Genomic DNA, 26,086 nt, shown 5'->3' on the forward strand with positions numbered 1-26,086 from the left:
TAAATACTCAAGACAGGGTTTCTCTGCTTAACAGCTCTGGCTATCTTGGAACTTGCTTTGTAGACCAGGCTGGCCTTGAACTTACAGACATCCACCTGCCTCTGCCTTCCACGTGCTGGGATTAAAGGTGTGCACCACCACCGCCCGGCTATGTTCTCTGACTCATGCTCACTCCCCACAAAAAAGCAAAGCTTGGCAATGGTGGCGCACACCTTTAATTCCAGCACTCAGGAAGCAGAGGCAGGCGGATCTCCGAATTCAAGGACAGCCAGGGCTACACAGAGAAACCCAGTTGGAGGTGGGGTGGTGAGTTTTTTGTTTGTTTTGTTTTAAGGGTGTGAGGATATGACTGGAGGCAGGATTGGAAAACCCTGGTCTAGGCTTTCCCCTGCAGCATGTCACCCTGCATATGTAACATATATGGCTAGCTTCTGTTGTTTCGGCCCCCAAGTGAACATGGTAATGAGATAATTAAAAAAACAAAGAGTCGGGCTGTGATGCACGCCTTTAATCCCAGTACTCGGGAGGCAGAGGCAGGTAGATCTCTGAGTTCGAGGCCAGCCTGGTCTGCAGAGTGAGATCCAGGAAAGGCACCAAAACTACACAAGAGAAACCCTGTCTCCAAAAACCAAAAAAACAAACAAACAACAAAACAGTAACAAAAACATCGAGTTTAATCCCCCCCACCGAACATTGACACTAAGCTGATTTCCCATGACATTATTTTCTACTATAAGCCGAGACAGGGATACAAACAGCTCATGGAATGAGAGCAGCGCTACACGGTTAGAAAGAAGGGAATTAACCAAAAGCAAACCCTCTTCCCCAGTCGCCTCCCCACAGAGGAAGACCCGCCTTCTCCATCCTGCCAGACCATGCAGTGTGGTCAGTTGTGGGAGTAACCAGAAAAGAATCCTAAAATATTGTAGACTTTTATATCTCCCTAGTAGAAACGTTAAACTGTCTTTCAAGGTTCCAAACTGGCATTGCATAGACCAATTCCTTTCCAAAAATATCTCTTAATAGATCCTATCTCTGTATATATAGAATTTGAAGTCTAGGTGCTCAGGGCACCCTGCGGCAATCACTGAGCTCACGAGGACCCTTAGGCTGGAGAAAGGCTTAGTCTCTGGCTCGCGTCAGTGTTCATTTGGTTGTGGCCATGTTTTCAGCCCACTGCCTAGAACGGGAGGATGTGGCATAGTGACCATCTGGTTCAGGCCCTAGCTTGGGTTGGTTTGGAGGAGTCCCTCCTGGCATGGCCAACTGCTTTGTGTTTGGAGCCCAGGAATTTTGAACCGGACCAAAATAATGCTCCGACTAGGCAGTCACAGACCAGCAAGAGTACTGCTCTCTCCATCTTCTAGGGGTCACCTTACTAAGAAACAGCTGCCAGGGTCCCTTAAAGTGCCAGATACCTGCTGGGCAGGAAAGGACCCTCTGAGCTGAGCAGAACCTCTTCCAGCCATGTTCTGCCCTGCCTCGGCAGCACCTTCTAACATTCATCTCCAAGAGTCATCAGGTGTTTAAAATAATGGCAACAAAATCTCAAGAAATGCTCTGGTCCCAGCACCAGCAAGTTCTAAAACCAGAGCCCCAACTTTTGTTAGCTAAGGAAGACAGAAACCGGGCAAGGACCTCCCGACCTGGGGAGTCCAGCTATCCCGCACCCACAGAACAAGTATCCCACCCCGTCCCCAGCCCTGCTGAGAAGGTGGAGTGGGGAACCGAGGCACCTACCCCCCCTCTTGCTGGAGGAGGAGGAAACAGGGCTGTGAACTCAGGAGGAAAAGGAAAACACCAGCCTGCTGGGTTGATACAAAATGGGTGAAACTTAAAAGAGGTGGGAGTTATCCAGGGCTGGACTGGCAGCCAGTACCATCCTTTAAGCACATTACGGGACAGACAGAAAGTGCTAGAGTTGGGGAGGTATCAAGAGGGCGGGTAGTAAGGGGAAGGCCTGAGCAGGGCACAGGACCAGACTACCCAGGAAAAGCATGCCCCTTGCCCAGAGGAGGGCTGAGGCTTGTCTGGCAATAAGCCAGCTCCAGTCCATCCAGTCACAGCCCGGCACCTGGCTGACTGCCTCTCCAGCCTGGAACCCAGCCAGGCCTGCTGACCGAGAGCAGAGGAAGAGGCCTTTGCTTACCCAGCACAGCTGGGCCCCACCCTTCCTTTCCTGCAGGAAGGCCAGCTGCTCAGGACCCAGCCCTGGGCGGATGGCACCTTGATGCTCAGACCTTTCTAGGCTCTGCTCTCGGTCTGAGCTGGGGATAGGGAGAGGGCAGGGACAGTGCCACGCTCCAGCCGGGCTACTGTACCCTGTCTGGCTGCACAGCAGACAGCACCCAGGAGTCCTGGGGAAGACCAAGGCCGGTGGCTGTGCTGGGGCCAAGCATGTGCAAAGTGCAGGCTGCAGGGCAGCAGGAGAGCATCTGACGAGGGAGGTGGGGTCTGAGGTCTTGGCTCCCGGGAGAAGGCTGCCAGCAGGTCTCCTCAGGACATAGAGGACAGCTGAAGCACGAAGCAGAGGGTCAAAGGTGGCAGGATTCTGGGGCTGCTCCAGCTCCTGAAGGGCAAGGGCGCAGGAGCAAGAGCCCTGTTAGACGGGCTGAAGCTGCTGCTCCTGAAGTAAATGGGCCGTGGGGGGGGGGGGCAGCCACAAGCACCCCAACATGAAGGAGTGGCTGTGTCCTTTGCTGGGCCCAGGTCCTCTCTCGTCTGGACAGCTCTGGATACTCCATCTTGCCCCGTTTTCTAGTGGTTCAGAGGACAATATTCACAGTGGCACCCAGGACCAGTGTTCCAGGGTGGATGGGAGGACAATGGAATGATGCTTTGGGGGCTGGCGTGGTGAGAGTACAAGGAGGCACAGACGCAATGCAGAGCAGATCCGAAGGGCGGGTTCCGGCTCCTCGAGGAACGCTGCTGGCCTGGGGACAAGAGGTGGCAGGGCCCTTCCTCAGCCTGCCACCTCATCCCTCAATGGCTTTCAATCACGACTGGCTCATAGACTCCAGAGGAGACTCTGCAGGGAAGAGACAGGTGAGCTTATCCCTCTGATGCTCCAGTTACAAGCACTCCCCTGGGCCAGGCCCTGTACCTCACATGCAATCACCGCCATCAGTCTCTTACAGACGGGCTGAACTGAGGCCCTAGCGATGTTTAGTCATTTGCTCAGGGTGACAGAGACAGTATCAGGAGTCAGTGGGGTCCACAGCTGTGCCCGATCCCCTCTGGACATCAGCTGTGTACACACCTGGATGTACCACCCTGGCAAGGAGGGGCTGTAAGATTTGCTAAGAAGGCAGAGAAGGGAGGTACCCTGGTTTCTTGCTCTTTTACCCAGTGCAGCCCAGGACTGCTGGGAGAGCATGGTTGTAATTTCTAGCCTCAGCCAACAGGGGTCAGCAGAGCAGCACAAGACACACCCTTCAAAAAGGTGTCTGGCCTCTGGATCCAGAAGTTCAAAGGACATGTTCTTAGCTCCCAAAACACAAGGAAGATCCCCAGGACAGCCTGTATCCTGGATACCACTTTCACTCACTGGCTCAAAGGCCTGGGGAACCGGAAGTCCTGGAGTTCCCACCCAAAGGCCTGTGGGAAGGCACTCTGAAGGTAGTTATCAAGGACTCTGAGGATGGGTGGGTCCAAGGTCACTGGTGACAAGATGGGTGTTCAAAGCCAGGCCAGGGGTCCCCGTGGCTGCCTTACCAAACTTCCCTGTCTCCAGTTCCTACCTGTTGGCCAGCTGAATGCCACTCAGTGTGGTGGAGCCATCACGGCTCACGAATAGCCGAAGGTTACTGTCTGTGGGGACACAAGGGAGGACAGAGGCTGAGTGGGCAGGGGTGGCCTCCGGAGGTTATCATCACCCCAGCTGGCTTGAAGTGGGCAGCTCACCCTCAGTATTGCTGCCGTCAGTGAAGTCCTGGCTCTGCATGATCTTCTCCACAATGTCATCGGCATCAATGCGAGTATCATCCACCCAGGTGGGGTGGCTCTCCACTGAGTCCTTCTTTCGCCTAAGGGGAGAGGGACAGGGCAGTGACAGGGCAGTGACAGGTACAGCAACAAGGACAACCCCAGCACCTACGGCACTAGCACATTCTATGTCTATGCACACCCCATCAGAGGCACGCGTTGACAGGCTAGGACTAAGGTTAAGGAACCTGCTCGAAGCCAGACAGCACATGTGCAGTGGTTCTAAGGCTCAAACAAGGTCTGCCGGGTCTACAGACAAATACACAAGACCATGAACAGCAGCACTGGATAAGCAAGGGTGCATGCCTAGTCCAGGGCTGTGCTTTTGTGACCAGCGGTCGGTTAAATCATAACCATTCTGTTATAATCATAACCTACTCTGCTGTCCCTGTGTGGTCAGACGCAGAGCATAGGGAGGGTTCTGCTTACCAGAGTCCCAAAAATTGGACTCACCGAAACGAGCGGTCTGACAGATGCAAGGGCCGTGGGGGTCGTGGGGGCTTCTCAGGAGGACGGGGTGGCTTCTCAGGGGGCCGGTGCTCCCTGTCGGTGCCCTCAGGACCCTCCACAGCCATGCTGAGGCCCCCAGAGGCGCTGCTGCTGGTGGACGTGTTTCTTCGGTGTGTCAAGTCGGACAGGCTGGAGGAGCGTGAGTGCTCGGTGCTATAGCCTGCAGAGGGGGTGACATTGGGACGATGACTCCAGGGGCCCAGGGCCGTGGGAGATCCCAAGCTGAAGGCCTGAGCACTCACCTGACAGCTTGGACTGCTGGCTGGTATAGCTGGGGTTTCGGGAGTGGCCAGAGTGGAACACCTCCTCAGGACTAGACAGGCTCTGGTCCGGCTCCTCTGGCAGTCCTGGGGGCAGGAGCAAGGTTACTAAGGTACCACCCCACCCATAAGCCTCCTCTCAACCAGCCTTCCACGGGACACCTCTGCCTCCATTCCACAGACTGAAGACCAAGGACTAGAGGAGCAGGATCTACCTCAAGCCACAGGCTACCCTTGGAACCCAGGTCACCCATTCCACAAGAAGCTGTTGGGACCTTCGTGTGCAGAGAATGTCTGTGATAGATCTTTGAGGACAAAGGCTTTGAGACAGTTACCCACAACCATGGTGAGCAGGTGTGGAGCAGGGACAGCGTCTATGGAGGGCCTGGTCAGTCTGTCGACCAGGCAAGCCTTTTCAGGAGATGACTTAATGCTGAGACCTTTAGGACACCAAGGAGGGGAGACAGAGAAGGCAGCAGGGACAGGGCCTTCCAGACAACAGGAACAGCACACTAAAGGCCTTGAAATGGAATGAACTCGGGTTCAGGGGCAAAGCTGGGAAAGGAGGAGTGTGGAGGAGGACGGAAACAGACAAGCCCCCAAGCCAGGCCAACAGCTATTCTAGGTCCTTTCAGACAATTTTCCTGGCCCGCCCTCCCCAGCTGTAAACCTAAGGAACCAGGGGGACACAGACATGGCTCAGCAGAAGCACACACCCCAGCCTTGCCAGCCTTCTCCACTCGGGAGACGAGCAAGGACACCCCGGCTACAGGCTGGATTCAGGTCCGCCATATTCCCAAAGCAGCATTTTGATCATTTGTTTGGACAGGGTCTCACTAGGCAAGTGCCTCTAACTCAGAGATCCACCTGCCTCTGACTTCTGGGATTAAAGGTGTGTACCACCATGCCCCGATTTTTTTTTTCTTTTTAAAGATAGGGTCCTATGTAATCCAGGTGGATCTGAATTTGCTATGTAGATTGAACTTCTGATCCTCTTGCCTCCCCTCCCACACTAGGATTACATGCATGGACCACACCAGCTTAGGCAGATTTCAAGTCACCAAGCTCTCTGTATACGGCAGGGGAACCAACTGCAAAGGTACATGGGCCCTCAAACACCACTCTGTTCCGGAGAGAATTACTGCCTTTTAGTGTACACAAGGGCAGCATCTGTGCTGAGGCGCCCTGGTCTAGACAGCTCTCCTCTGCACCTCAGCCTCCACTAGCTAGAGAGAGCAACGGTGTGGGAAGGCCCTACATGCCATGCCAAGGCAGGCGGGAACGGCGGCACCGAGGGGGACAGTCAAGCCCTGTGGTTAGGTCCATCACAGCCTCAGGTCTGGAGAGCCACACGCCTCCAGCTTTGAGGGCACCTCCGGGAGGGTGTGTAGGGTTGAGGCCAGCATGGCACTCAGTCACACGAGCAACGGCAGCACCAGCAGAAACATGCGTCCTCTGCCACCATCCCACCACCCTCTTTTTGAGACGAGGTCTCCCTGGGTAGCCCTGGCTAGCCGGGAACTCAGAGAGCCTCCCGCCTCTGTCTGAGCAATGGGATTAAGGGGGTGCCACTGTGCCTGCACCCTCCGCTTGATAAGCATCTTCCTGGGCCGGACATTTGGGGAGACGCTGTAGTCACAGGCAGTGGAGAGACAGGTGGATGAAGACGTACCTGAACCCAGGATGGTGGGTCGGGCCTTGGGGGGCCGGGACCCAGTCAGGGAATTAGTGCCACCGCCGCCGCCGCCGCCGCCGCCGCCGGTCCCACCACCTTTACACGTCAGCTGCAGGGAGGAGTCCTGGCCCGGGATGGAGATGGACTTGGCAGTGGACGGTGGCCTTGGGAGGAGAGAGGGGTGTGACCGGGGTGCCCCAGAACCCGGAGGAAGAAGAATCTATCTCATGGCCCCCATCCCCACCGATGACCAGGGTGTCACTCACGTCTTGAAACAGGGGTCTCCAGAGAGCAGGGACATGCCAATGGTGACCTATTGGTGGAGAGAAATCAGCACTGGGTGCCAATGCCCAGCCCAGGTCACCCTCCGGGCTCCACCGGCCCAGTGTGGCCTGTGGAGGACAGAGTGGGCAGCCCCGAGGGAGTGGCAGGCCCCACTTGCCACCTAGACCTGAGTGCAGCGAGTCAGCACCTCCAATCCGACCTAACAACTGAAATGTGAGCTCCAGGGAACACGTTCAATCACAGGTGCTTCGCCCAAGTGTGTGAGAACAGAGCCTGGCGTGGGGAACAGGGCTCACGGAGCTCCACAGGAGGAGGGGACACCCACAGGACCCACCATGGCAAGCAGGAGCTGGCTGAAAGTTTTTTGTTTTGCTTTTTGTTTTTTCCAAACAGAGTTTCTCTGTAGTCCTGGCTGTCCTGGAACTCACTATGTAGACCAGGTTGGCCTCGAACTCAGAGATCCACCTGCCTCTACCTCCTGAGTGCTGGGATTAAAGGCGTGCGCCTCCACCACCCAGCTTGTTTTGTTTTTTATAGACAGGGTTTCATTATGTAGACCAGGCTGGCCTCGAACTCAGAGATCCACCTGCCTCTACCTCCCAAGTGCTGGGATTAAAGGCGTGCGCCTCCACCACCCGGCTCTTGCTGTGTAGCTCAGGCTGGCCTCAAACTCATGATCCTCCTACCTCAGCCTCAAATTCTGGGATTACACAGTATGCTACCACATCTACCAGCCTAAACCTATTCAGATGTTTTTCCAGTCCTGTCGGCTACCTCGTGCCCAGCTCTGTGCCAGGCACAGCTGGCCACTCCTAGGTCAGCTCAGAGGTGGTGTTAGGACAAACCGGTTTTCTTGGCCAGACTGTAAAAGGGGGTGGAAAGGGATGAAGAGGTGTTTTGGTGCAGACACCTGGGTATTTCTACTCCGAAGAAGACAAATCACCAGCTGCCTGAGGGAAATGAGCTACCTGGGCTTCTGGAGAGTATATCCCCCAATGTTGCACATGGGTCCAGAACATCAGTTCTGCTCACTGATACCTCACCAGGAGCCAGGAAGTCTCAGATCATGATGGGCAACAACCAGGAGCTGGGCTGTGCAGTTAAATGACTGGCGGGACTGAGCTAGGGCAGGTGACTTCTGCTGTCATGACTCTCTCCTGTTCAAACGCAGAGCTAAGGACAGACCCCACGCTCACAGGCTGTGCTGGCTGTTAGGGCCACGAGATAGAAAAGGACAGGCACATGGCACAAGGTCCATCTTAAGAAAGGTGCTTATCAAGCCCTTATGGAAGGTGAGGGGTCATACCCAACCATGGATGGGAAAACTGAGGCCATGACCCAGGGTCCTATATCCTCCCAGCATCTCTAAGAATTTGTATTTTCTGATGAGGAGCTACATTTGTCTCTACCCCTTAGGGAGAGAGGCAGAAGAGGCAGCAGGGCCCAGGTACCTTGAGGATGGAGTTGTCCTGGCGGGTGTTCTTGGTGTCATATCCCTCCAATAGGCAGCAGCGCACGGTGGAGCCTGAGCCTGCAAACTCAGCCAGGTTCAAGTCAGTGAAGCCCAGCTGGGAGGGAAAAGAAAACGGGGGAGGCTGAGGGAGTGTCGGTGCTGGGCCACAGATGCACCAGAGGGGTTACCCTGGGGGGGCTCACCCCACAGCCCCAGTTGACTGTTGCATAACCAGGACTCAAGGACAGGATCCTGGTCAGCAGCACCAATGTGGCAAAGCAAGGAGCTCACATCCCTGAGTGGCACAAAGCACCCTTTGTGTGGAGTCCCAGGGTGCACTAGGGCCAGTGTGCCTGAGATGAAAGGACATTGTTGTCTGTGACACAGACACATTGTTCCCAAGGAAACAAGGCCATGCTGTCGGGAGCTGACGGAAGAACAGGCAGAGGAGAGGGAAGGCCTGTGGGAACCTGGTGGCAGGGTAGGCGATCAGACTAGAGTGGGCAGGCAGGTCCCCGTGAAGTCCTGGAGGAGGGAGGAGGGAAGAGTCTACCATGTGGACAGGAACCCTTCCACTGTCCTAGCGCACAGGCCTACTGGGTAAGACTTCACCAACCAGTCCCGACCCGTTCCTCTCAGGATGTGTGCAGGTGAGATGTGAGGGAGAAAAGGCATAAAAGCAGAACAGGGCCACAGGGATGAGTCAGATTGAATCCAGTTTGCCTGAGTAGAGGAGAGCCGGGCTGCAGTGAGTGTGCCAGGCTGGGGGTCACCGGGTAGCAAACTCACTGGGACATGTACTGTGCACCAGTAACACGCGGGTCTTGACCACAGTGTGTAGGGCACCCATTTCAGGATCAGAAAACTGGATTTGGAATCAAGCCCTTGTAATGACTCAGAGGGACCCCATTTTACAGTTCAGGCTTTCTGTATTGTTTTCCTCATTTGCATAATGGGATAAAGCCCACGGTGAGGTCCTGCTACGGAACAGCAGGAAAGGTCTGGCAACATCTGATGTGGACTGAAGGCTCCTTGGCTGTACACTGGCAGTCCTTACTCATGAGTAAACAGCTGGGCCAGGGCAGGCATACAGAGCCTGCTGTGGGGATGTCTGCTACCCAGATCTCAGGTATCCATCCCCACAGAGTAAGAGGTGAGGCAAATGAAGATACAGCCCCTACTGTGCTGGGCTGGCCAAGAAGAGAGATGGAGGACAGGACATGCTCATTCAAAGCTAGGCCATCTCTTCCCAATTTTTCCCATCGAAAAGGTTTTCCTTCTAGGGCTGAAGCCAGGGGGTGGGGGGTGGGGGGTGGGGATGGGGGGGGGAGGCAAGCACGAGTGAAAACCTAGGGTCAACACAGCTCTGCAACAGCAGTGAATGGCGGAACCTACGCCACACAGTGGACACTGCTGCCATTAGAAAGAATACAGAAAGCTAGGGTGACCTGAAAAGTACCCATGCTACCCTGGGTAAGTAAGAAGCCCAAGCTGCAGAATCTGTGCATCATTTGAACAACCACTGCTTTCAAGCACACATGTGCAGAGCACTCCCTTTCCATTTTTCTACGTCACGTGCACACTTTTATTCAGTTCTGTATGTGCGTTTCTTTTCTCCTTAGAAAAACGGAGCAGTGGTAGAATATCTGCCTAGCATGCATGAGGGCCCGGTTCAATCTCCAGTACCACACACATACACACTCCAAGTATAGAAACTGGGTGTGGTTGCACACCCCTTTACCCAACAATTGGGAAGCAGAGGCTGAGTGATCTCTGATAAGTTCTTAACCAATCCCTAACCCAACTAGTGAAGTCCCAGGAAAAGGAAGAAGGAAGGGAGTGGTGTGAAGCAAAGTCATCTTACCTTGGAATAAGCCTTCCCGCCTTTCAGCTCCTGCAGAGACAGAGAGACATATGGCATGACTAGGAAACTCTCCCCCAAACACCATGAAAACAGAACACAAAAAGGGGCCAGGGTAACAGCCCACATTTCTCCTTTCAGTGGACATGGTAGGCAAGGGGCCTAAAACCACAGGTGGTCAGTTCCACACCCACCCTCAGCTCTGAGCTCACAGCCCCTACCTAGGCTCAGTCACATGAACCCACCTCACCTTGCGCACAGACACCCGAAAGATGCAGGGGTCCAGCAGGCCTGTGGCCGGGTTGGCACTCATCTTACACACGAAGGTAAACTTCTTTCGCCACCGTACACAATTCTCCTGCACCTCCTCCCTGCAGAGACAGGGCAGATATGAACATGGGACAGGTGAATGAGGTTAATGTGGAGCACCAACCCCCACTCCAGTCCTATCAGGGACAAGGGAAGGGCCCCCTGCCAGTGTTTTCATAAGACTACGACAGTATGATGATAAACACACAAAAATCATGAAATGAAAAATGAAGACTCAGCCGGGCAGTGGTGGTGCTTGCCTTATGAGTTTGAGGCCAACCTGGTCTACAGAGTGAGTTCCAAGACAGCCAGGACTACACAGAGAAACCTTATCTCCAGCCCTCCCCTCACTCCCCCCCCACAAAAAAAAACAAGAAGAAAAACAAAGAATCAAAAAGGCTGGGGCAGCTCGCCTTCCGGGACCCACGGACATGCTGAGCCTCTCCTCCCAGAACCTTGGCCTTGGCTGTCCTACGCTCCCTATATCAGCCCGATAGGTTCCCGCTGGCCACCTGATGTGACCCTCACTTCAGTCTTCCCTGGGATGGACTCACTCAACCCACTGTACAGATACGAGGTCAAGGTTAGGTCAGCGCCCCAGATCTCCCTCCCGGCAGTCTGTGGGGCCCACAGCCAGACTCCTCTAAGGACAACACAGTAACCACCAACAGCTAATGCTATGTGCTGCTTCCCAGGCGCTAGGCACCATTCAAAGGACTGCGAAGCAGACTGGACAGGCGGTGACCGCAGCCTGCCCAGGGTGCTGGAGGAAGCCTGCCGGCCACTGTCTACACAGAAACAGAAGGTGCTGAGATACCAGGTGGAATTCTAACCTCCCTGCCCTGGAATGTGACTACAGTAACAACCCAGCACTTCTAAACGAGGTGGCTGGTGTCTGATGGGATCTCTGGGGGTAACTCATCTACACCTCAGCCAGCTGCTGTGGGAGCTCAGCAACATCTGGGGTGGCAGCAGAGCACAGCCTGGAGAGCTGAGCTGTGGCACCACTACAGGCCCTGCCCAAACCCTGGTGCTCAGGGAGGGGCAACCATGGGAAGGAGGTAGTGTGACAGTATCTCCACTCAGTGCATCCCACTGAACTGGATGGACAGTCATACAGCTGCGAAGTGACCTCCCCACACCCTGAGTGACCCAAGAAACATGGGTTGCTGGCCAGATTTAGGCTTTGAGGTGAGGGTCAGTGAGGGCTGCAGGCAGGCATCTCCTGCTTTTCATGGCAGCCTAGGTGGTTGTGGATCTATGCCACCCTTTTTATCGTTGGTGACACTGGGGCTCCAGCAAGATTGCAAGACCAGAGCTCACAAAGCAGGCTGAAACCCAGGCTGTCTAGCTTCAGAGTGAGAGCCCTAGGCTGCCACATTGGCTCAGGGGCACAAGAAGCAGGAAAACCTGGCAGCCGAAGCCCTGTGAGCTTGTGAGGCCAGCCGTTCCACGTGATTACCACGTGATCTAGTAATTCTACTCCCAGGTCCACACCCAACAGAAACACCAAAACCTGCACAGAAATGTGCCAAGCGGCACTATTCGGAATAGTTACAAAGCAAAAGCACCCCAACACCCACCAATGGCAAGTGGGTAAAATATCTGTGGTCTGCCCATGAGGCCAGTTGTCCTTTGGAAGGAGGCACTTACACAGTGCTACTCACCTTGAACACATTATTGCTAAGCTAAGTCAAAGCCAAGCACACAGGAGAGCCTAGTGCAGATTTGATTTGTAGGAAATGCCCAGAACAGGCAAACCCAGAGCGACAGAAAGTATGCTGGTGGCTCCAGCGGACAGGAGCTGGGGAAATGAAGAGAGACAGCTAAGACATGTGGGGTTTCCTGGTGAAGTGACGAAAATGGTCTGCAGAGGCCTGCAGCGAGAGCACAACTTATGAAGGTGGAAAAACCACTGGCTGTGGGAACGGCGCTTGCTGGTCATGTGCAAGGCCCTGGGTTCCTTACCTAGCACCAAAACAAACCAACCCTGAACCTACACCCCAGGTAGATGAATTATGTGATATGCAAATTCTCTGTCAGTACAACAGAAACAAAATGCACAGCCAATCTGATCAACAGAAACACAGAAAGCAGGGCTGGGCAGGCAGAGCTGCTAGTTCAGGGCGGTGTCTGGAGACGCACCTTCCAGCAATGGTAGCTCACAAAGCTCGGAGTGGAGAGAAGTAAGGTGAATGGCAGTCTGAAGGCCCTGTGTGAGAATATACTTGGTAAACAGAAACACCAAGGAGGTCGGCCAGCGGGGAGACAGTGAACAGCAGTGAGGGCGGGGGCAGGTGTCTGAATCTGCTCATGGCTGCCTTGGCCACATGGATGTGGCTAAGACGAAGTAGAGAGCACACACACACACACACACACACACACAGGCAGGGAGCAGGAAGGTAGAGAAGAGTCACTCTTGAGCATCTGAGGCCTGAGCTTTAAGAGGTCAGAACTGGGAAGCACTCTGTGTGGATCCCCAGCCCCCACCTCCACCCCACCTAAGAGGAGAAGCAGCTGCTGGAGACCAGCAGAAGCAGGAAGGATGGGACGCTTGAAACACCCAGAGGAGTTAGGATTAGAGCCTGGGAACAAAGGCTGACAGCAAACTGCCCGCCCCTCTGAGACTGTCATGGGAATACCAGCTAGGAAGCCTGAGGCTCAATTGTGGTTCCTGTCAGCCCTGCCAGGCCAGGCCAGAACAAATCACATGAAGCCCTCCCAGGCTCAGGTGACAGGCTTGTTCCCTCCTTCTGCAGGAAGGTGAGCAGGGCGGGGCTTATGGGATCAGCCCTGGACCACCCTCCTGTTTCCATGGGGATTCTGAACAATCAGTAGTACATGTCACCACCTCTGGGGAAAAGCGGCAGCACAGCCTGGCCAGGTGTAGTCAACACCACAGTAGTGGGCACTTCTTGAGTACCTGCCCTAACTCCATCCCACAATTCTTCACCACAGAGGTGGCTGTTTCCCTGTCCACTTTTCACAGGAAGATGAAGTTCAGAAATGCTGATGCCGGGCGGTGGTGGCGCACGCCTTTAATCCCAGCACTTGGGAGGCAGAGCCAGGTGGATCTCTGTGAGTTCAAGGCATCCAGGACAGGCACCAAAACTATCAAAACTATACAGAGAAACCGTGTGTGTGTGTGTGTGTGTGTGTGTGTGTGTGTGTGTGTGTGTGTGTGAGAGAGAGAGAGAGAGAGAGAGAGAGAGAGAGAGAGAGAGATGTACTCTCAAGAGAGAGAGAGAGAGAGAGATAGATATGTACTCTCAAGCCCAGACCCAGGCCCCTATGGAAGAACAAGGAGGTTCTAGACAGAGCAAGGATGAGATGGACAAGAACTGAGGCCCAGAGGTAGGACTGAGGATGTCAAAAGAGCAGCCATGAGTCCTGGGCAGGAGCTGGCCAGGCTGGGTTTAGGAACTATCAGACTGGAGTCACTTCAGATCTAACTAAAGCACCCACAATGTGCTAGACATTTCTAAATATCCTGATGGAGAAATGAGCAGCACACAAAGCAGACAGAAATTCCTGCTTTTGAGGGGCTGCTACTTGGGCAGTGGGTAAGAGACACAGAAAATGCAGGCAATGCATGTCCTAGTGTTAAAAGGGGAAAGGGAAGAGGTGGGCAGTGGACAGTCAAGGAAGACAGAGCCGTGAGGAAAGGTGGCCAAGGAAGGTCTTAACTAGAAAGGAACATCAAACCAAAGCACTGAAGAAGTGAGTGAGGATGAAGACAGGAGTTCTGACAACAAAGACCCTGAGGGAGGAATGTGGCCAATGTGTGTACTGAGGGACAAAGGAGGGCGGAGTGGCAGGCTCCAAAACAGGTAGGGAGAGGAGTCTTGGCCCCAAATTACAAAGGGACTGACCACGTAGGGTGCTAAGGAAGGGTGAGGAGTAGCCAAGGCCAAGTGAGGCAAAAACAGAAACAACTCCAAGGTGAGAGACTGCTCAGTGACACCAAGGGAGGGAAGTTGGGCCTGAGAGGCAGAGGCAGAGGCAGAGGCAGGCAATCCGAGCTCCGAGTTCAAGGCCAGCCTGGGCCACACAGAGAAACCCTGGGGGGGGGGAGGGCTCGGTGGCTCACACCTTTAATTCCAGCACTCCTGAGGCAGCAGCAGATGGATCTCTGAGTTGAGGCCAGCCAGGGGTACATAATGAGATCCTGTCTCAAAAAAAAAGGAAAGAAAGAAGGACAGGAAGGTGGCCTTGCAGGACAGCAGGAAAGCCAGACCCAGGAGGGCGTCTACACTACATCATCCCCTTTGGTTTCAATAGGACACGCGAAATGGTGTGCACAGAAAATGCAGAGATGCCCATGACATCCTATGGCACATGAGGGCCACCACTGGGCACCTGAGTGTCTGGAAACCACAGGTGAGGATGGGCAGGGAAGAGATAGTGAGTGTGTCTCTTCTCCCTCTGGGGATGGATCGCAGGACCTTATGAACACCAGGCAAGCAAGCTTTCTACCACTGACAGACACCCTTTTCTCCTTCATTTTTGGTGGTACTAGGGATTGAACCTAAGGCCTTGCACATGTAAGGGCCAAACATGCCACCGCTGAGTTAAATCCCCAGCTCCTTATCTATTCATTCAACTGTTAACATTGGTTGTCAATTTTCACAATGCCTGCCTGGGTAAAGGGAACTAACTCTTCTATGAGTCTGGAGTATACAGTATCATCAGAGGCAGAAAAAGCACTTTAGGGAACAGTAGAAGCCTTCTAACACTGGGAGACCCAGTATCAAGGATGCCGAGACTGAGCAACATCTTATACTGTCTGCAACCTCAATGAGCTGGGAGGTGCTAGGAAGACAGAGACTGGGCCTGCCAGGGCACCACAGGCCCACGCACAGCAGTGCCCAATATATAGATCCCCATTCATCAGGAGCAGAGCCGGCCAGCCATGGGAATCAGGAAAGTGTGAAAGACAAGTATACCTAAGATGTAAACAGTGGCTGGGCGGCGGCGGCGGCGGTGGCGGCGGCGCACGCCTTTAATCCCAGCACTTGGGAGGCAGAGACAGGCGGATCTCTGTGAGTTTGAAGCCAGCATGGTCTACAGAGTGAGTTCCAGGACAGCCAGGACTGTTACACAGAGAAACATGTCTCAAAAAAAAAAGGTGTAAGTAAAACGGTGTGTATCCTGCTCCCTGTCTGATAATGTGGCTCAGGATGCAGCCAGACAACAGCAGTGTAAAGTCATAAAACTTTAGCAAGCTCGGCCCAGATAACTAACTAAAATGGCAAAAACCAAGGCTGAGTGATCACCCCAGCCCAAAAAAGACCTAATTGGACTGCTAGCTCCCTGAACACCTGGCGTATCCACACTGATATGAAGAGACAATGGTTCAGTGAAGTCTATTAGATCTACAGGCGAGGAGTTGCTGGGGCTACCTTGTTTTTGTCTAAGAGTAGTTCTCCTATCAAAAGTTAACTTTAAGCAGGGTGGTGATGGTGCACACCTTTAATTCCAGCAGGTGGGTCTCTGTGAGTTCAAGGCCAGCAAGGTCTACAGAGCTAGTTCTAGGACAGCCAGGGCTACACAGAGAAACCCTGTCTTGAAAAGCCAAAAAAAATTTTTTTAAATAAAAAAATAAATAAAATTTAACTTCAAAGGAAAGGAAATTAAGTTAGGATGAGTGGTTATAATGAGCAAAGGGATTTGAGCCACAAGTCTCTGATTCAAGGCCAGGGCCCACCCTTACTCCCGATCACTGCCAAGTGGGGACATGCTGAGTGAATGTGGGTGACCTGCTGTCAGGGTTGGAAGGCTGAGAGTCAGCTCTTCCAGCTTGGGGTTTCAGGGCGTGCATCCCTGCTCCCTGCTGCTGCCGCCACTGCCAGGGACAGGTAATTAAAGAGACAGGTTTTGCTTTTAGCTTTAAGATATACAATTAGACGTGCAAATCCCGGTGAGACAGGGCGAGCCCTTTAGCCACTGCGGCCTCTGTGGCCACCATGTAGTTATTTTTGAACTGTCCTAAAATAGAGTAAGCGCCCCACAAAACAGTGGTCTCAGAAGCTTGGACTTCCCAGATCTCTCCTGGCTCTAGGATCTCCCAATCTGACTCCCTGACTGCCTGGGCCTACCCCAGGCAGTTCTACAGTGTTTCAGCAAGAACCGTGGACCTGACTCCAACTGTCAAGCAGACCTCTGTGAGGGATCCATGGAGAGTGGCTGCAGGCATCAGCCCAGGCTGTAGGCATGGTCCTGGGCAGTGGGAAACATGTTATACAAGAAACAACTGGCAGCTGACAATATCTCTGAAGGGCTACAAGAGCACTCTACAGAGCAGGGCAGATGTCTGGAGGCAGTGACATCCAAGTCAGGGTTTCAAAGCTGGGGTCCGCTGGGTAAAGACGAAAGAAAAGAAAGTCTCCAGCAACAGGAAAGCCTGAAAGGGAGGAGGTGGCATGCCCACTGCATGGGGCTGTTGGGGTGACTCCTTTGTCTCTGCTCAGTTCGAGTGGGATGTAAAGGAGTCCATCAACCCAGTGTCTGCAGGGCCACATCTTTCTAGCATCTGCCTTGCTGTGTCTTGGGACCAAGAAATGTGGCTGGCCACCATCAGGGTCCCACGCTAATGGCGACCACATCTCTGTCTGTTACCATGGCCTCTTTCCCTAAAAGTCTAGGACAGAGCTGGCAGAGTGGGATCTCTATCATGTGCTCCTTGGCCCCTCTACTTCAATAAAAAACACCCCCCATGCCTTGAGTTTATTCTGTGGGATTAATGGGTCAAGTACAGGACTGAAAGAACTCTCCCATAATCCTGAGGCCTGTTGAAATACCATCCCTGTTCTACAGGTGAAAAAACTCAGGTCCAGGAAGGTGGAACACAGTCACAGAACACCAGGTCTCCCTGCAGAAGCCTGCCATGAGGCTCCCCAATTCACTATGCCATTTTGGTCCCCCCTCCCGTCCCCAGAGGAGGAAGGTTTAAGCAGACACCATGGAGGAAAGGCCACTCTACTGCCTCTCTGGCTCACAACCACCAAGACTATTTATTAAAGGGGGGGGGGGGTAGCAAGTCAGACCGAAGTAAGCCACTTCCACGAATTTCTCTAACAGAAATGCAATGTCCCCATTAGGAGTCTGGCTTCATAGTTCCTAGGAATGAGCTCACTGCAACAAATACTGTACCTAGCAGCATCACTGCTTACTTACAAGGTGCAACAGCGTCCCAGAGCTTTGGTGGCCCTGGGTCTCCACACACAGGTGACAAGAGATCGACTGCCACGGGAGCTCCCTCCTAGGCCCAGGCTGCTAGGAACTCATGGGCGCAGGGACTCTCCCACAGCTGGAGCTACAGTGCAAGCAGGACTGGCAGTTGCCATAGGAGCAAAGAACAAGGAAAAGGGAACCCCAGGGAATACCATGGCAGCTTAGTCCCCATGACAGGGCTCCAGGGTGACCCTTGGGCCACCTACAACACTTCACTTTCCCAGGGGCCAGCTAAAAGGCTCACCAGGAAAAGGTGCTTGGTGCACATTCCTAGCAGCCTGAGTTTATCCCCCAACACACAAGATGCACGCACGCGTGCACATGGACACTCAGGGACACACACACACACACACAAATGTAAATGCCCATCAGTACATTTACTCACCACCACTGGCATGCTCAGTCTGGGGCACTGCACTGGCAGAGAGTCAAGTGCTCAAATCTGAGCAAAGTCGAGTGTGAAGGCCAGCAAGACAGGCACTTCCACACACAAGTGAGCACAGATGTGTCTTCCAGCCTGTAGGACCACGGCCTGTGCAAGGCAGGTATTTTCTCTGTGAGAAGCTGTCCTGGGCACTGTGCCACATTTAGCTGCACCCTACCAATTAGAGCTGAACAACTCCAGATGTGACAAGCTGTCTTGAGACTTGACCAAATCAGCTCCAGTTGAGACACACCACGAGGGGCCGTGGAAACCACTCTTCATTCAACTTCCAGGTAACTCTGATCAGGGAGGTAGGCGCTTGATAGGACCCCAGGGACCTCCCAGCTCTAGCTGTGCTCCTGGGTCCTAGGAGACTTAGTCCTCTGATTCCGCCCACAGGCACCAGAGCAAGTTCCGTCTCCTGCTATCCAGCCTGCCCGTCCCTGGCTTTGCCCAGCAACAGCCTGAACCCCCAGGCTTTGCACGGTTCCTCAAGGAATGAGTGGTCCTAGTGATGCAATCGATGTTCTGGCCTGATGAGAGGCAGCCCCAGCCTGAGTGAGAGTCTAATAAGGAAACATTTTAATCGACAACATCTGCCAGTGCTTTCCCGAAGAGAACGGCACAGCTGCCTGGGGAGGAGCCCACCCCAGGGACCAGCCAAGGCATCCGTCCAGGGCCAACGTGGCAGCCCAACAGGGTCTGGCTCCTGCCAGGAGTTCAGGGCCACGTGCAGGGGAAATAGTTCCCTACAGTTCGGCAGGCCAGTCTCTCCTCCTGTGGGAAAGTTCCTAGAAGCCAAGCCACTTTGTGCCCAGTGCTGGAGAGCTTAGAGAAGCCCCCTCGGGGCCCCACGCTGCCTCCTCTGCTCCCCTGCTGGCAAGGACCCTAAAAAACGGTTCAGGGTTGACAAGAAGGCCGGGAGTGCAGGCTGACACTGGCAAGGGACCCCATCAAGCACAATGTGGGCAAACTGCAGCCTTAGAAACTGCACAACAGAGAAGGGGTGAGGTTTCAACAACGTGCGTGCTGGGTTAGGAGCGTCAGTCAGGGATAGACACACCTGGGTTTGAATCTGCCATTCTTCAGCCAAGTAACCTGGGGACTGACCTACAGAAAGCCCAAGACAGGTAGGTGTTGGCATCCTTTGTTTACAGACACGGGCATGTAGTTGTCCCATTCTACCCTCCGCTCCACAGCCAGGGTATGAGACAGCTCATGTGACCACCCAGGCAAAGGCCTGTGAACGGACTCTGAAATGGTGCCAGTAGTCACTACCTTTTTCTTTTTATTGTTGGCGCAAGGGTTGAAACCCAGAGCTGTGTGCATGCTAGGCAAGAGCCCTACCACTGGGCTCCACCCTCAAGCCCTAGTGAAGGGATCCACAGTAAACTGCTGGCTTTGAACCAAATGCAGGTCCAGCCCCATGCACTAAGCAAAGGTACCCTCTTGGCTCCTGTTTGCTGGATGTCCTCTTGTAGGCCAAGTACAAGCCCTTTTCACATGCTGACGCCCTACTTCCACTTCACAGATCAGCACGCTCATTCTCAGGAGCCCAGGAACTTGAGGCAGGTCTTACAGGAATGGAGGGGTACCCATACTCCAAGCCCCAACCCTGCAGGATCCCTGGGAAATCTGCCAACATAGGAGAACTATTCTCGGGTCTCAGTGACAATATGACTATCTGTCATGCCAGAGCCCGAGGCCCTGTGGCCTCATCCTTTACCATGAGTGTTATACAGAAGGAAAGAGATGGTATTGCAACTGGGCTCATCCCAAGGGAGAGATGGTCACAGAATCCACAGCCCATCAGCCCCATGTCACAGGCTAGGACCCCAAGGCCCAAGAACTCACCTGCCCAGTGTCTACTGACTGGAGCTTTGAGATCTGAACCTATGGCTGTCTGACTCTGGGCGCCCAACACTACATTTTCACGTAAGGGCCATAAACTAGAGGCCCTAGGAATTCAAAGCAGGAAGACACAGTGGATGGTACACTGGGATGTGATATCAACTTCCTCTCCTAAGACCCATACTATTAGCACACACAGAGCTGCGGAGCGTCCTTCCCTGTTCCCAGCAGGCTCACTTGAGAGGCTTGGGGAGGCAAAGATGGGTCCAAGCAAGCCTCTGCCACCCAATGACCACCAGAGCCTTTAGAGTCTCAGTCACCCTCTCATCCTTTCTCATGGAGTTGCTACAGGCTGGCCTAAACACAGCCGGCACCTCTGCTCACTGGAGGACACGGCCTATCCCGTGAAAAGCACCTGCAGAGAAGGATCTCAGAGGCAGGTGGTCTGGAAGCATGTAAACCCACTGCCAGCCTCCTTCCTTGCCCTGGACCCTGGACCTGGCCATTTCCCCAGGCCTGAAACCCAGCTGTGATGTCCAGAGGTATGGCAGGCGGCCAGGAATGTGTGACCAGTTCCTGGCTGACTCAGGCCTGGGTGGTGTTTGATTCACCCGGAGAGGAAGGAGTGAGAGGAAGGAGGGATTCCTGTCCCTGAGGCCTGATTCCTGAAATGACTGGACACCAGTCATGGGGACACCTTCACCCAGGCCCATCCTGAGGGTACCTCCTGTGCACACAGGACTGGGTCTATCCATGTAGCAGAATCAAGCAAGGCCTCCGTCTCCCAGCCAAGCTCCCAGAGGCAAGGCCTCTCTCTGTACACTCACTCACTGTTGTCTCCTGTCCTCAGAGATGGTGCTGACGATATGACAACTGAACAAGAGATCTTTGTGCTCTATTTCCGTAGAGCCGAGTCTTCTCATTCTCCTTCTAGGTAGGAGCTTCCCAGTTGTGACTGCACCTTGTTCTCCAGTCTGTGGGGTCAGGGACCATCAGTACTGCACCTGATACTCAGGTGTTCCTGCTGCACAAAGGATCCCCATGGCTCTCTGAACTTCTCAGGTGACAAGATAATCAAGAGTCATTTAGCAGACTCACCTTTCTTCACAGCCTGCCACTGACTCAGACCTGTTTTTCCAGCTGTCCTTAGCAGCTACCCAAGATTCCAACCACAGGACAGAGGGCTCAGGGTCAGACAGGACCATGAGGCCCTGACTCACAGGGTTCCACCTCTTCAGTGAACACCTGAGACTCTCTCTGCAGACTCAAAGACCAATCCCAGGCCCACCATTACTACCGACACTAACTTCACTCATTCTTACTGAGCACTTACCAGGAGTCAGGAATGGGCCCCATCTAGACACAGGCCTCACACGGCAAGGATGACCTTACCCTTCCTGAACCAGAATGCCTTTGAACTCTACTCAAGCGCCATCGAGGATCTTGCCTTTTTGCTCAACGGTGTAATGTGATGGGTCCTTGTCTGTGATAATGGCTGCTACAGAGGATGCCTTCTATAACCCAAAGCCCTAAGCAGTCCACCAGACTGCTGCCCAGATAAAAAGTCTGTCTTGCCTATACCCATAATGGGCACGGCCAGCCTCCCAACCAGGTCCAATTGCTCCCTGTTATCCTTTTGGCAAACACAAACCCCATAAGAGCTGCTGAGCTCAGGGTATGTCTTTTGAGACATAGTAGGGCACATGAGTCAAGGTCATCCCAAAGATGATGCACACCATTTACCCCAGCACTCGAGAAACAGAGGCAGGCACATCTCTGTGAGATCCAAGCCAGGCTAGTCTATATAGTAAGTTCTAGGCCAGCCAGGGCTACAGAGTGGGACCTTGCCTCAAAGCCAAAAACAAAAGGTAAGGGTTTGGGGTTGATGTAAGCTTTAGTAGCAAAACCCCATCCCCTCTATGCTCTGCATTTCTCTGAGATGGACATGTCGAATGGTCTCTTCCTGCTTCGAGGCCTCAGGTGGAGAGCAAAAGTATCATGGCCAGGGCAGTGGCCCAGCTCCAATCACACTTGTCTCAACAGGTGAACATCAAGAAGAGAGAAGAGCAACAAATGGAGGGAGAAAGGAAGAAATATGAACCTTTCCTTCCATGCTTCCAGCCCCAGGTCCCCTCCAACTACTGCTCTGAACTGAAACTAGCCATGCCAGCCTTTACTGAGCAGGTGCCCTGAGCCAGAAGCTATGATGGGTAGTAACAGGTTCACCATGGCATCCAGGTACCACGAAGAGTCCATTTACCCATCACAGGCAAAGTCCAGATACCCAGTGGTCTGGCGGTAACCTCAGGAGCCCACCAAGCCTTCTGCTGAACTCCAGAGCCTGGAAGTCCTGCTCTGCTGGGGCTGTAAGTGGGAGAAGGAAAATCCCCAGCCCAAGAAGACTGCCTGCAGTTGCCAAAGTGAACCACTGCCCTGTAAACAAGAGCAATGCTCATCGGGTTGGAATGGTCCAGACTTGCTTGCCAGAAAGACCCAGGAAAAATCCCAAAGATCAACTTCAGACTTCCAGGCACCCTTGTGTTTGTCTTGAAAGCTTTGGTGCCCACCTAGAGCCCAGAGGTATGGGCATCTCAAGGCTTGTTTCTGCAACAGAGATGTGCAGCTCACAAGTCTTCAGAGAGAACATACTTGTGTAATTAACCCTAAGCAGAATTCTGCAGCCCTAAAAGCCCCTTCCAGATATGGCCCCAACTCCAACAAACACAACCTCATCTTCTCTGAACCAGACCGTTTTTGAACCCTGTGTAAATTATCATCATGGACCCTTGTCTTGGGCCTTTTGTCTGTGGTGTCTTGTGTCTCTTCACCTTGGCTGCTGTAGAGGATGGCTCCAGCTTTGAACTGGTCCATGACAATAGCTGGGAAGATACCCTTCTTGGCTTAACACAACTGGCAGCCCTAAGCTGTCTGTCCCACTGATACCTTTGGTAGTTCTAACATGCAAGACTACGGGCTAGAGAGGTGGCTCAGCAGTTAAGAGCATTGGGTGTTTTACCAGAGGACCAGGGGTCAATTCCCAGCACCCACATGGAGACTGACTACAATCTGTTAACTACAGTTTCAGGGGATCTAACACCCTCTTTTGGCTTCCATGGGCACTGCACACACATGGTGTACAGACTTACATGAAGGCAAAACATCCATATACATAAAAACAGTAATGAACTAAGAAATAAATCAAATACACCTGAGCCAGGTGTGGTGGCGCACGCCTTTAATCCCAGCACTCAAGAGGCAGAGGCAGGTGGATCTCTGTGAGTTCGAGGCCAGCCTGGTCTACAAAGCCAGTTCTAGGACAGCCAGAGCTGCTACACGGAGAAACTCTGACTCAAAAAAACAACAAACAAACAAACAAATCCAGGCAAGTCTGATTGAGTCAAACCCACCCCAGCTTCTTCAGCACACTGTCAAGTCCATCCAAGAGCCTCCCCTCTCCAATCCCCTTCCACACCACTGGCTTTTTCTTGCTCAGTTTCTCTTCTCCCACAACCAACCTCTAATCCTACCCGCCCCAAATCCACATCATTTCCTCAAGGGCTGCTGAGGAAGCACTGACTGAATTCATGAACCACAGGTGGGATCCTACACAGGCCCCCATGGGATTCCCATGGCCCCAGACACATAAGGTGACCAGGAAACTGTCATGGAACAACCCAGTGAAGCACAAGCCACAGGCACTGCCTGCACATGTCTGCAGAGTCCAGCCCTGCAGACAGGAAGTGGTGGGTGAAGAGGGTACTTCAATGTGAACAGGGACCCAGCCTCTGTCCTCCTGATAGCAGGTTGTGCACTACCTTCTCTTGGCAGGTTTAGTTGGTGGCAGCTGCCAGGGTCATGTGCTGATCAGGTAATCCTTGATCTTGGGCAGTCTCCTGCCCTCAAGAAGAGAAAACAGTCTGCAGAGATAAAGCCCTTGACCATAGTCACAGAGCAATTCAGCAGCTGCGAGATCCAATGGCAGTGCTGAGCCCACTCTCTTCCCCCAAACCTGCACGACCAATATCCTCTACAAGCAGTACACTCAACTCAGCCAGTGGGCCCTGGGCTGCATCTCAACTGCAGTCTTTAAGCCAGCTGTCCAGTATATGGGTAAGGGTTCCTCCTGGCACAGACTGATACTTCGGGCACCGGGTGGGGGGTAGGCTTGGGCTTAGCAGCTGGCAGTAGCCACCACATAGTCAACACCAACAACCACACTGGTTCAGAGCCAGGAGAGAGAAGTCCCAGCCTGGGACACTGCCAACTCACAGCAAGAGGCCCAAGGACTAAGACGCAATGGAGGCTTTTCTGGCCTTGAAGGGTCATAGTCTGGGGAAGGAGCTGGACACAATGAATAGGGACTGTAATACCTTGAAATGACAGCAGGTAATAAGGCCAGCAGGCCAGGGGGAGAGCTTCCAGAAGTGGCCATTGGGCTGAGCAGTAGTTTCATGTGGAAAAACAGGGTAAGAGGGTAGAGGAAGAGCAGAGTAGCCAGAAAAACAAGGGGCAGGATGTCAGCCACTGAAAAGGCCTTGTGTTCTCTCATCTGTCCCACCCTCCCAGGTTTACAGCCAGTATCCTGCACCTCTGTGAGGGGCTGTCTGCTTGTCTGCAAGGGTCCCTGAGCAGTGTTTCAGCAGAGCAGGGCTAAGTCAAAGAGAAGAGAAAGTATGTGGACCCCACTGCAAACCCCACTGGGCCCTGAGCTCAGACACTAGGGTATTCCCTACTGGCTCTCACCAGTGCTGAAGACCAAGGAGCAAGCCTGAGCAACAAGTATCCTCTCTTGGCAGCACCACAGGGGTTCGGACCCTCGGGGAGTACCAGCTACCAAGATGCATACCACTTGGCCCAGAGGGAGCAGGACAGAGCATAACACAGTGTTCCCACTATGGACCAGAAGCCAAGCTGGCGTTCCAGCAAGCACTATCACTGCATTCTCCAGCCACAGCAGCCCTGCTTCAAGGGATACTCATGGAAGAGGCTGGGCTTTAAGGCCACAGGCTGAAGCCATAGGCAGTGAACAGCAGCAGGCTGGGGTCCGGAGGTGGAGGAGGCAAAGGAGAGACCTGACCAGTCGAGAGCCAGTTCCTGTCAGCGTACTCCTTCCACACAGCCTGAAAGGAGGTGGCCACAGAGCTGAGGGCTGCTGACTGCAAGTCAGCATCTAGGCAGAATGGGTAAAAAGCAGTTCCAGGTCTACAGTCAAGAGCTCTTCTAAGCCACGGGTACCAAGAGGCTCAAAGCAAGACCACAAGTTTGCGACTACAACCCTCTGATGACACTGAGGCTAGGTACAAATCGGGCAGCATCAAGCCTACAAAAATGTAGTCTGACCTTTAGGGAGCCAGCAGCCCCCCTAGGGCACCTCTAGGACCCGGGAACAAGTCTAATGCGCCCATTATCCAATGCACTCGCCAGGAGAAGTAGATAAGGAGGAGCTATGTATGTACCCTCCCACCCACCTCAGCTCCAGGTCTGTCCCTCTCTCACACTCATCCTTGGCTCCCTTACTCCACACACCAAATCCCTAAATTCCTCAGACCTGGAGGCAGACTTACTAGCTGGCACCTGGATGCACAGGCAGGGCCCTTGAAAGCAAGTCAGGGTTTCCAGGTTCTGACAAAGCAGAGCTCAAAGTCACTCAGGGCCTCCTAGCCACTCCCAGGTAAGCAGGGCCTGCAGGCAGGCAGTGTTATTGCTGCCAAGAAGCCTCAGCCAAGCAGGAGCTCCAAGCAAAGAGCAGGCCTCGGGGAGCAGCGCTTGCTCCAAAGAGCCAGATCTCCTCGGGTCAGGGCTACTACCAAGCTGCCAAGCAGGCTAAGGCACTGCCAAGGTGGCACATGCCAACAGTGTAGCCAGTTGGCAGCAAAGGCCAGGTCCAAGAAGCAGCTACTAAGGCTTGAAACAGACTGGGAAGCTTCTTACCAAGGCTACTTGCAGTATGATCTGACTTCCGAGAGAGCTGGGTGACCTGGGCCCTGCTGCCCAGCCAGCCTCTAAGGGCCGCTCCTTCCCTTTTCTCTGCCAGAGGGGTTTCTTAGCATAGGTCCGCTCCTCCCACCAACCCCACCTCATGCTTGCACAGGAAAGACCATCCACAGGGCCTCAGGAGCCAAACGGACAAGAAGAGACACTCAGAGCATGTCAAGGATCTAAGATCATGCTGTGGGGGAAGCAGAGCCCCCGGAACCCAGGTGAGGAGGCGGTTACAAGGCCCTGTGTCGACTGCTACCTC

At 53.6% G+C, this 26,086-nt stretch overlaps 1 protein-coding gene across 2 annotated transcripts in view; it reads right to left on the reverse strand.

The window, feature by feature from the left end:
• Positions 1 to 655: 655 nt before the first annotated feature.
• The window catches only part of Eeig1 (estrogen-induced osteoclastogenesis regulator 1), a 38,877-nt gene continuing 13,446 nt past the window's right edge, over positions 656 to 26,086 (reverse strand). For both annotated transcript variants that reach the window (XM_076568892.1, XM_006983481.4), the window contains exons 2-11: positions 10,279 to 10,399; positions 10,032 to 10,061; positions 8,166 to 8,282; positions 6,696 to 6,742; positions 6,427 to 6,593; positions 4,737 to 4,841; positions 4,438 to 4,654; positions 3,904 to 4,025; positions 3,741 to 3,810; positions 656 to 3,028 (exon numbers count right to left, since the gene is read on the reverse strand). In XM_076568892.1, coding sequence (XP_076425007.1) covers positions 2,983 to 3,028; positions 3,741 to 3,810; positions 3,904 to 4,025; positions 4,438 to 4,654; positions 4,737 to 4,841; positions 6,427 to 6,593; positions 6,696 to 6,742; positions 8,166 to 8,282; positions 10,032 to 10,061; positions 10,279 to 10,399 — 1,042 coding nt within the window. In that variant the 3' untranslated portion in view covers positions 656 to 2,982. The remainder of the gene's footprint in view (positions 3,029 to 3,740; positions 3,811 to 3,903; positions 4,026 to 4,437; positions 4,655 to 4,736; positions 4,842 to 6,426; positions 6,594 to 6,695; positions 6,743 to 8,165; positions 8,283 to 10,031; positions 10,062 to 10,278; positions 10,400 to 26,086) is intronic.

This window comes from Peromyscus maniculatus, chromosome 4 (genome assembly GCF_049852395.1).
Source record: "Peromyscus maniculatus bairdii isolate BWxNUB_F1_BW_parent chromosome 4, HU_Pman_BW_mat_3.1, whole genome shotgun sequence".
Lineage (NCBI taxonomy): Eukaryota > Metazoa > Chordata > Mammalia > Rodentia > Cricetidae > Peromyscus > Peromyscus maniculatus.